This window comes from Oryctolagus cuniculus, chromosome 15 (genome assembly GCF_964237555.1).
Source record: "Oryctolagus cuniculus chromosome 15, mOryCun1.1, whole genome shotgun sequence".
Classification (NCBI taxonomy): domain Eukaryota; kingdom Metazoa; phylum Chordata; class Mammalia; order Lagomorpha; family Leporidae; genus Oryctolagus; species Oryctolagus cuniculus.
In genome coordinates this window covers 27,163,904-27,174,513 of record NC_091446.1, presented here as the reverse complement: position 1 = coordinate 27,174,513, position 10,610 = coordinate 27,163,904, and the positions used below count along the sequence as shown (strand labels likewise).

At 57.1% G+C, this 10,610-nt stretch overlaps 1 protein-coding gene across 1 annotated transcript; it reads right to left on the bottom strand.

Annotated features, from left to right (window-relative positions):
• Positions 1-3,936: 3,936 nt before the first annotated feature.
• On the bottom strand, positions 3,937-9,901 carry CYP17A1 (cytochrome P450 family 17 subfamily A member 1). The gene is made up of 8 exons (XM_002718585.5): positions 9,537-9,901; positions 8,150-8,288; positions 7,706-7,935; positions 7,019-7,105; positions 5,803-6,018; positions 5,338-5,507; positions 4,764-4,867; positions 3,937-4,386 (listed from the first exon to the last, which is right to left on the bottom strand). The coding sequence occupies exons 1-8, from the start codon at positions 9,831-9,833 to the stop codon at positions 4,103-4,105; spliced, it is 1,527 nt and encodes a 508-aa protein (XP_002718631.1). The 5' UTR covers positions 9,834-9,901; the 3' UTR covers positions 3,937-4,102.
• Between the last annotated feature and the right edge of the window lie 709 nt (positions 9,902-10,610).

The following is a 10,610-nucleotide window of genomic DNA, read 5'->3' as shown; positions in this document are numbered from 1 at the left end:
CCAAGGCTGTGCATGTGCTCTTGCCACTGGGTTCCAAAGGAACTCTCTGAACGGGGCCCTGGGATCTCTGAATTCCTTGATTTCTCTAAAAACGATGGCATTGGCTGTTTCTGTTCAGGTGGAGACAGTACCAGTACCCAGAGCACAAAGTAGTAGTTTTGATGTACAAGAATTTCAAGAAATTCCCAATTCTCCAGTTTCCTCTGTTCTCAGGAGTGGGAGTTGTTTGGGATTCCAGTTCCAGTGAGTGTGTGACCTTCAGTTGAGCCCTAGAGGGGCCAGCATTGTAGCATGGCAGGTTAAGCCTCTGCCCACAACAGCAGCATTCCATATTATATCAAAGAGCCAGTTCAAGTCCCAGCTGCTCCACTTCCGATCCAGCTCCCTGCTGATGTGCATGGAAAGGCAGCAGAAAATGGCCCAAGTGCTTGATCCCCTGCCACCCATGTGGGAAACCTAGATTGAGTTCCTGGTTCCTGGCTTCAGCCTGGCCCAGATCTGGCTGTTGGGGTCATTTGGGAAGTGAGCCAACAGATGGAAAATCTTTGTCTCTCTCTTGTTCTGCCTTTGCATACATTATTATTACTATTATTATTATTATTTTTAAAGAGCTGTGCCTTTGTCAGGCACTTACCTTGTGCAAAGTATTAGAAATGCAGAGGTGCCTTAGACCTGGCTCCTCTTTACAAAGAGCTGGTAGCAGTCTGGAGAGCAGGAAAGGCACTTCAGCTCTTGTAGCACCATGCACCACTGGATGTCCTGGAGAATTTAACCCAACTAGGTGTTCAGGGCAGGCTTCCTGGAGGAACTAAACTGAGCTTGCCAGGTGAGGAAAGATACAAAGGAAATCTTAGGCGTCAGTCATTCTGCAGTTTATTGAGTACCTACTGTGTGCCAGGTGCTGAGAAACACAAAAGCATGGGAGGCCTGAAACGGGGGAGTGCGCAGGTGGTGTGGGAAAGGCTGAGCAGGTTGATCTTTAGCTGACTGCCTCTGGAAGGTGGGAGAGAGAAAGCTGGGGAGGCGAGCTGGCAGTAAAATGAAGGAAGCCCTATTTTATTGACTGTAGGCGTCTCCACTACATTTTCCTATCTTAGCCTTAAAACAGTTCTCCAGGTATAGACGAACAGTTTCCACTTTCTGAGCAGGAGCGAGGCATCCGGAGGAGGTAACTAACTGGTCCCTGAGCTGGTAAGTGGCAGGGCCAGGGCCTGAAGCCAGATCGTCCCGGCCCCAAAGGCCATGCAGCTAAGGTGAGATGGTGTTCAGAAGGCAGGAGAAGAACCTGTGTCTTCTGAGAGACAAGAGGGGCCCAGGGAAAGTGTTGGGAGCAAGGAGTGCCGGTGGCGGAAGCGGGTGAGGACCCCGTGTCCTTGGGAGCCCCTCCAACTGCACCTCCCCTTAGTCCGTCAGCTTGCATCTGAGACCCCCTCCCCATGCTGGATTGTGTTCAGGGGGAGGTGTGGTGCCTGTTCCAGGTCCCTAGACCCAGTTCACTTCTCCAAGGAGGCCATATCCCTTTGGAGACACTGCAAGCTTCAGTTAAAGCTGTTTGGCTCTTTGGATCTTTCCCTTGGAAGAGTGTTCTGCACTTCGTCAGAGGAAGTAAAACAGAGCTTCTAGTGTTTGTGAGAAGAGGATTTCTGTGTCCTGGGACATTTCTGCTCACTGTGTGAACTGTCCCTCACCATAGTCTAATTCTCCTTCCATTCCATCTTTTTATCACCAAGAAGTCTCCAGAACGCAGCCCCGCTGGAAGCCATCACACCCACCCTGTGTGCTGCAGCCGCGAGAAGGGTTTGTCTCTGGGCTCCCACCTGCTTCCCGGCTGTCACCTGCCCTGGCTGTGGGGGGCAGGGCTGAGTGGGCACTGCAGGGCCTCTGGAGCTGGGAGGGTGGGAAGACCTGTGCTGAGGAAGGACCCGTGTGCACACACCCACTGCCGTCCCGAGCCTGCGGTGGCTTTCGGGAGGTTTGCCTGAAACCCTCAGAGAAGGAATTGGATGATAAAGTGATGATGATAGAGCCAGTATCAGCAACACCCAACACCTCGTTGGGTTAACCTCGATTTCTGGTCCTCAGGGCCCATGGTGTGTGGTTGGTGCTGCTTCCTCATCCGCTCGAGCCCTCTGTTACCGCTGAGAACACTCAGGTACAAGGCCAAGCAGATGGTCCCTGGGCACTCGTTCTGTGAGTGACAGCGCCAGGGGACTGTAGCCCCAGCTTGGAGGAGGACGTTCCCAGCCAGTTCCTAGTCCCGAGGGAGCTTGGGCTAGTGGTTCGGGTCAGTGGAGGAGAGGGCCTCCCGGGCAGGAGTCAGTTCATGAGGTCATTTTCTGAAAGGACACTGCTTGAGGAAGTTTGTCTCCCCAGCAAACGCCCTGAGAGCCCTTTCGTGGGACCCCAGAAGGGGCTGTGGGAGTCAGGGCAGGGCGCACCCCCTGCTGTGCACCCCACAGAGGCCCTGTTATTCTCTCATTGGCCTGGAGACTGGCTGTTTTCCATCGCAGCTAATCTCTGCTTCCACAGAGAACACAGGCCTCCTGCTGTTTATCTGTTCATCACCAGTCTACTAAATGCCTCAACGTTCTGGGCTCCAGCCCTACAGCCAGCGGAGTCGTGATGGGTGGGTGGGGGCTCACTGTGGTGGCAGCAGCTTGTGGCCCAGGGGCCAGGGCGCAGCAATGTCCACCCCACATCTCATCCCGGCTTTCCGGCAAGGTCTCGGCTCACTGGCTGGTGAAGGTGGAGACAGAGTAGGGGGACTATAGCAGTCACGGCACTGGATTGGTAGAGCTGTTATGAAGGAAGAAAACCTCACCCCTCTCCCTCTGTAGGGGCTCCTTTGATTTCTTCTCTCTGAAAAACAGCCAGGCGGATCTCAGCCTTGCCCTACTGGCCCTTCCAGAACCTTCTCTCTAGTCAGAGGGGGCCTGGGTTGTTTGATCAGACCCTGGTCTGGCTGGCGCCAGGGAGCTGAGGCTGGGCCCCTCTGCAGGCTGAAGGGCAGGGGTCAGTTTCATGCGTCAGTCGCAGGCTAACCAGCGCAGAGCTGTGAAGACGCTGACTGCGAGGTTTAAAGGAGCCCGGCCTGACTTTCCCTGCAGACTCCCTGAGGTTTTGACCCGGGAGAAGGGGCAGAACCCAGGCGCTGCCACAATAGGCAGCTGCAGAAGCCCGTTCCTAGCCGGGTCCAGCCCCGGGGGAGGATGGGGGAAAAGGGGCATTTCTGTCTCTGAGGACCAGGGCAGAGTTGCGACTGTGGGTTACACACTCCTTGCCTCAGGCAGACCTGGGAGGTACAGGCAGTGCCGTTTGCTTGGATGAAAGCAGACAAGCTCTGTCACTCCACTTTCAAAATATAAACTTTGAAAATATAAACTCATTCTGCCTGCTGGCCCTGCTGACACCACGGTCTAAGCCAGCAGTCCCTCTCCGTCCTGGGCCAGCGCCTTCTCCCTGTGCTCTGCGCTCCCACCGTCGCCCCTGTCCAGACCACTCTCCACGCAGCAACTCTGTGGTCTTTTAAAAACACGAAGCACATCATTCTGCTCACGTGTTGAGACCCCCACCCCCAGTGACTTCCTGTCACGCTTGGGATACAAACCTGAACTCCTGCCGCCCTCTCCTCCAGGGCCCAGCTCTGGCCGTGCTGGCCCCTCCCACCTCGAGCCCCTTCCCCTGCGGCTCCCTGGGGTCCTCACCCATCCGCGCGGACCCCTTGTTCACAGTAGCCACCTGCCATTCACATTCACATCACCCAGGTTACTGAGAGCTTTTGGGAGTCTCTGAAATTCTTATTTGTGAATCTGACAGCCCTCACTGGAGAGCGAGCTCCCTGAGACAGGGAGCTTGAGTGTCCCGGGCACGGTGTAGGTACGCAGTAGAACATCTGTTGGAAGTATGAGTGAGCAAATGAATGAAGGAACGTGCTGCTCAGAGACTTGGTTGGGTTTATACGCGTCGCTACCAATGCTCCAGGCTGGCCAAGGCGGCCGAGGGGACTGGGAGGAAGGAAGAACGGGGCGGGGGAGAGGGGAGCAGCACCTCTGATTCTGTACTGGGGTCCACAAAGGGTGAGGGGGGTGGTTAGGGACAGACTCTAGGTGCTGCGCTCAGCCTGGGCTTCCCTCCAGGCCTGGCGCACCCTGATCTTTACTTTGAAAGGGTCGATCAGAAAGACCACCTTGGGGCTGCCCTCCAAGGAGGGCAGCTGTCCATCGTCTGGCACCTCCAAGTCGAACTTCTGCAGCAACCAGGCCATGAATAGGAAGAGCTCCTGGCGGGCCAGAATCTCACCCACGCAGGAACGGGGCCCGGCTCCGAAGGGCAGGTAGCTTAACGATGGTGAGATGAGCTGGCTCCTTGTCGGATCCAAGAAGCGCTCTGTGGGCGAACGGGAGGCATCAGCAAAGGGCCGGGGGGACATGCAGCCTGCCCACGAACCCCAGCCTGCAGTCCTGCTCTCGGGCAGTCCTTACTGACACAGAGGAAATGAAATACTCAGGAAGGATGGGAAGGAAGCCACATCATAGCACCAGGTGGAAACGCCACCGCCATGCACATGGAGAGGGAAGGCTGAATAAGAGACATACCTAGCGCTTCTCAGAGGGCTAAGTTTGCATTTGTAGGTGGTTGGAATTGGTGAGGGGCCCAGCTGCAGAATCTGGGTCCAGGAAGTTGGAACCAAGAGTTCGATCAGCAAGCTCAGCAGAGGGGCTGGGGCGCTGGACGTGTGGCCCAGGGAGCAGGACAGGACTTACCAGGCATGAACTGGTCCGGGCGGGACCACTCTTTCTCATTGTGATGCAGGGCCCACAGATTGATGATGACCTGGGTGCCCTTGTCCACCGCAAACTCGCCGATGCTGCTCGGACAGGGAAAGGAGAGGCGCCCTGTTCCCGCTCCGCCCCGCCCCACGTTGCCCACCTGAGGCCAAGCAGCCCTTTATGCCCTCATTCCCATGGCTCCCTTCCCCAGCTTCTGCAGCTCCAGTCTGAGCCCAGACAAGGCTCATGTGTTGGCCCCTGTACACATGCACACTCGTGTCTGTCAGGGCAGGTGGCCGTGTGCCTGGGGCTATTGCGCTGGGTACAAACATAGCATGCTGGGGCTTTCATGCCATGCCACCTGTCTCCAAGGGCAGCAGGCAGCTTCTGAGGGAAGTGAGGAGGAGCCCATGGGTGTCAGTGGGTGGAGAGTGCATTGAACAGTAGGGCGAGGGGTGGGATGATTGGCAGCAGTCAGTGGTTGACTGACCGTCGGTTGACCAGCAGGCTCAGGGAGGGAGTGTGAAGGGCTGGATGTCGCTGGGCAAGGGGTGGCGGGGAGGCACACCTGGAGTCGGTGGTGGCCTTGTGGGGGATGAGCATCGGGGCCACGGGCCTGATGCGCAGCACTTCCCGGATGGTGGCCTCCAGCAGCAGGAGTTGGTTCCGGTCGCTGATGCTCGGTTTGCGGCTGAATCCCACTTTCTGGTCAATCTCCTCATGGATCTTCTTCTTCAGCTGAGGGCCAGAGCAGGGTGCGCGTGACCAGTGTGCCGGGAGAATCATGTGCTTAGGAGAACTCTGCTGTCACGTCCAAAGAGCCTGCCCAGAGCGTTCCCGGCGGTGGCCCTGCAGCCCAGGCCCTGCTTCTAGAGGCGGCGCGGCTCCACTCTGGGACGCGAGGCCACCACGGCCCCGGCGATGGGGCAGGCCAGGCCCCGTGTTCTGCAGAAGGCCTAAGGCTGTTGCCTTTCCCCTTCCCTGGGACCAGAGGCCGGGCTGCCTGGGCAGACAGGAGTGGAGAGCAGCTCACCTGTGGGTTGTGCAGCAGGAAGGCCACGGTCCATTTCACCACAGAGGTGGTGGTCTCCACCCCGGCCCCAAAGATGTCCGCTATGGTGGCGAAAATGTATTTGTCTGAGAGTATCTCGGAGTCCTGGTCCTGGCTGGCATTGTTATTGTCTGAGTTCATCTTGGCTTGTATCAGTATGTCCAGCATGTTGGTGATAGAGTTGCTGTTGAACTTCTCCTGGGTTGGGTAAGGTTGGGAGGCAGTGAGGAGGAAGGAGTCCTGTCCCAGACTGCAGATAATACGGCTCCTGCTCGGATGGGGCTGCCCAGAGCCCATGAACTTGTGGAGGTAGGAGCCAGCACTGGGCCCTCTTTAAATTTTTTTTTTAAATTTTTTAAAATGTATTCACTTGAGAGACAGAGACAGAATCCTATTCACTGCTCCACTCCCCAAAAGCCCACAATGCCTGGGGGTGGGGGCTGAAGCCTGGGGCTGGTCTCCCACATTGGTGGCAGGAACCCACTTACTCGAGCCATCACTGCTGCGTCCCCAGGGTCCACATTAGGAAGCTGGAGCTGAGTATCAACCCGGGGCACCCCAGTGCAGGACGTGACATCATAACTGGTATCATCCTACCTGCTAGGCTGGCCTCCTGCCCCAGGGCCCTCTTTATTTTATTTATTTATGTATTTATTTATTTTTGGACAGGCAGAGTGGACAGTGAAAGAGAGAGAGACAGAGAGAAAGGTCTTCCTTTTGCCATTGGTTCACCCTCCAATGGCCGCCACGGCCAGCGCGCTGCAGCCGGCGCACTGCGCTGATCCGATGGCAGGAGCCAGGTGCTTCTCCTGGTCTCCCATGGGGTGCAGGGCCCAAGCACTTGGGCCATCCTCCACTGCACTCCCTGGCCACAGCAGAGAGCTGGCCTGGAAGAGGGGCAACCGGGACAGAATCCGGCGCCCCGACCGGGACTAGAACCTGGTGTGCTGGCGCCGCAAGGTGAAGGATTAGCCTATTAAGCCGCGGCGCCGGCTCCCAGGGCCCTCTTTAAATTGGGGGATTGCACGAGTCCCTTCTAAGTATCTTTCTCAGTTCATCGCTTTCCCCGTCCCTTTCATTCATTCAGTTTTTTCTTGTGTACCTACTATGGAGATCCTACAGTGTCCAAAATAGACTCCAACCCTGCTCTTAAGACACCTTCATCCTAACTCATAGCCTCCTCTCCTCCATCGCCTACCTTGTAACTTTCAAATACTTTCTTCAGCACATTGTCTCGCATTCTCACGTACTTCCTCATCATTTCCAGCGTTTTATTGGGAAAAATCTGGGGAGTAAAAAGAAATGTGAAGTCCCCTTGTCTTCCGCTTTGCTTCTCCAGCTGCCAGAATCCCTCCTGCAGGTCGATCCTAGCTTTCTGCCCCTGGAGAGCTCCGCTCCAACCTTGATCTTCAGCCGAAATGGAAAGCAGGCCGGAGAACAGAATGGGGTCACCTGGGACAGTTCCAGACAAAGGAGCAGAGAGCGGTGGCCATTTCTCCTTCCCCATTCAATAAACACCAACTCTTATCGCCCTTAGGGGCAAACACTGGTTTGGGTCTGGAGCCTTAGGCAGATGCTTTAACCTTGCTGAGCCTGTTTGCTCACCCTCCAAGGGGAATCCAGTGATGCCCGTGAAATTCTTGGTATACCCGGTATTTATAAAATTACCTTACATTAGCGTGAGCATCAAGATGCGTGATTAAATGGCTAGGTCTGTTTACGTGGAGAAGTGGCAGTGGTTGTACAAGGCAGAGGGGGCAGACGACCCTGTGGCTGAGGTGTTCAGAAGAAAGGTGGCCCTGGAGCTGGGCGGTCAAAGGGAGGGGGCCGGGAACACGGTCAGGGTCTGCTGGGACCCGGAGGTGCGGCCGCGCGGCCTCCTCACCTTCAGCCAGGGGAAGATGTCCACCAAACAGTCCTTGTCCAGAGTGTTGAGGATGCCTTCATTGTAGTGCTGGATGACCTGCAGCTCAGGGTCCCCCTTCTTGTAGGAGGTCTTGAAGCAGATCAAGCAGATGATGTTGGTTATCGCCGTGAAGAGGGACGCGGTCAAATCGATGGTCTGTCCATCGTGGGCGGCCAGCAAGTCACAGAATACACTGACTTCCCGACATACTGATGGCAGACAGGGGGCATGAGGTGGGGAGTGAGTCAGCGCTGCACCCTCACCTTCTCTGCCAGGGCGGGGGACGGATGACAGGTGGCCACTAGATGGCAGCAGCAGCCAAGAAGAGCCTGGACCGAGCCGTCAGCGGCTGATCCTCCCGGTCCCCAGCCTTCACCTCCCCACAGCAGCCCCTGTGGGATCCAGGGCCAGCCCAGCACTCACTGATCTTCTCCAGCTTCTGGTCGCCTTCCCTGAACAGGGCAAAGGTGCCCAGCACCAGCTTCCGATGCAGCTGCCAGTGGGCGCCGTAGTCAGCAAAGGCAATGCCCTTTTGGTTGTCCGAGAGGATGTCCAGAGTCGCCTTTGGAGAGCAGGCAGGGCTGTCGAGAGCACAATCCTCCCCTCCCCGCTATCCTCTCCCCAGAGCTCCCGAACCGGCCCGCTGCTCCCGATTCCATCAGGAGAAGGAAAGAAATCTGGGTTCAGGAGATAGGATAAGCTCTCTGAGGCAGGGACCTTGTGGGTTTCTGCAGAGACTGAGGACTGCCCAGATCTCAGCCTTTCCCTGGGCCCTCTGGGGGCGCTAATGGCCCAGTGCAGCTCACGCAGGCTTAGCTTTCTGCAACCAGCTGTACGCCCAACCGTAAGCCCACATCTGGAGAGGGTCCCATCTGGACTTGGGCTAGGCTGCCTCCTGCCAGAGGCACACTCCAAAAACGCCAAAAAGCACAAGGGTCCAAAGCCTCCCTCTCCCAAACCCTGACCTCCAAGCCCCACCTGATGCCTCCCCCATCCTTTCTGCCCTGGAGAGAAACCCAGCCGAGGGGGGAACAAGTCAGGCACCTCAGCCAGCAGACCTGGCCAATGGTCCAGGGAGAAACAAGTGAAGCGGTGGTCTGGTGAGAGGTGGGGCCCTGCTGGGGTGGGGGCGTTGGCAGTCTCCACACGGTGAGCACCCTCCTCTCCCAGCAGGGGGAGCAGCAGCCCCAAAACACCCAGTGGGCCACCCTGCTGTGAGCCGGCGCGGTGCGGCAGCTCCAGGGAGCTGCGACCCCAGTCCTCCCAGTCCTCCGGGAGCCAGCCGCCTTCTCCCCAGCATTTCCCCCTGGAGGACGGCAGTTGCTGCCCCATTTTCCATGAAGAAAACTTTTTTTTTTCCATTTTCTGTTAATACCGGCTGTCTCTTGAGCCTGCTGCACCGGGCCTGGGCCGTGTGCTTTATTATACACCTTCTCGGTGAGGGAGGGAAGGCTGCGGCGAGGAGAATGGGGTGAGCTCTCCTTGACCCAGCAGGCCCCTGTGCCCACTGCCACCCCACGCCGCCTCCTGGGCAGCCCAGGAAGGGGGCCCTCCCTTTAATCCCTCCTTCCCAGCTTAGAGGCTGGGTAGGATCTGAGGGGGGTCGCTCCCCTCTCCTTGTTTTTGGAAGAGTTCCAGGTTGTTGGAGCTAGGGACTGGGGGAGAATCATCCCAGGCATGGCCTGGCTGCAGAACCGCACAGCCCTGGGGACGGGGTGGGGGAGGGGCACTGCTCACCACCCGGGGCCAGCTGCTGAACCGCACAGCCCTGGGGGAGGGGGGAGGAGGAGGGGGGAAGGGCACTGCTCACCACCCGGGGCCGGCCGCTGAACTCCTTGCCTTTCTTTACCAGCACCTCCTTGGCCAGCTGGTGGTTGCCGACGATCACTGTGGTCTTGGTGCCCATACGAAAGGAATAGATGGGGCCGTATTTCTCCTGCAGCTTGAATAGATTGACATGCAGATGGCCATGTCTGGGGAGGAATGGCAAACTGCCCACCAGGGGCAGGGACGGGAGGCTCTTGGGGTACTTGGCACCAGGGTGCTTTGCCTTGGACTGAAAGAAATAGACTAGCATGAGCAGCAGAAGAGCCAGCAGCTCCCACATGACGGCCAGGTACCAGCAGGCAGGATGCAGAGCTGTGGCGTGGGAATTGCTGTGGCAACTCTAGGGTACAAGGAGACCTTTATAAGGGCTGCCCTGTTTTTCACCTTGACTTGATGTTATCTCTTGCCTTGTGAAAGTTTATCCTGGAGCAGAGCCAGGCCTGAGCCCTCCCCCAGAACAGGGTGAGAAGGGGGGAGTGATGGCCTCCTCAAGGGCGGTGCAGCTTCAGGGCTGACCCCTGGAGGAGGAGCCAGGTAAGGGGAAGACAGCTGGTCCCTCCCAGGAGCCGCCCATGACCTCAGAGTGCACCAGAAGCCACTAAGCCATGTCATAAAATAGCAATCACTGGACAGATGATAGAGGGTTACAACCAGTAGGGATGGTCAGATATATCATCCTGTCTTATTGGTTAACATCTGAGCCAAGCAAGGCCTTTGGAGGTCATTCAAGACAGTGACAGCAAGGATCCAGATGTCCCAACTTCTGCTTTGCTGCCCTTTCCAGAGAAAGTGATTGGCTGTGGGTTCAGAGCCACAGGAGTCAGACAGGTTTGGGCTCATGTCCTGGCTTGGCGACTTGCCAGCTGTATGGCCTCGGGTGAGTTACTCAACCTACCTACCTTCCTTCCTCCTCCCTCCCTCCCTCCCCCTTTCTTTCTTGACAGGCAGAGTGGACAGTGAGAGAGAGACAGAGAGAAAGGTCTTCCTTTGCTGTTGGTTCACCCTCCAATGGCCGCCACGGCTGGCGCACCGCGCTGATCTGAAGCCAGGAGCCAGG

Excerpts from the sequence above, each read along its gene's own strand:
- CYP17A1 (XM_002718585.5), bottom strand. The coding sequence starts at position 9,833 with ATGTGGGAGCTGCTGGCTCTTCTGCTGCTCATGCTAGTCTATTTCTTT. Across the intron at positions 7,936-8,149 it reads CCAGAAGCTGGAGAAGATCA|TATGTCGGGAAGTCAGTGTA; the intron begins GTGAGTGCTGGG and ends GTCTGCCATCAG. Across the intron at positions 7,106-7,705 it reads ACATCTTCCCCTGGCTGAAG|ATTTTTCCCAATAAAACGCT; the intron begins GTGAGGAGGCCG and ends TTTACTCCCCAG.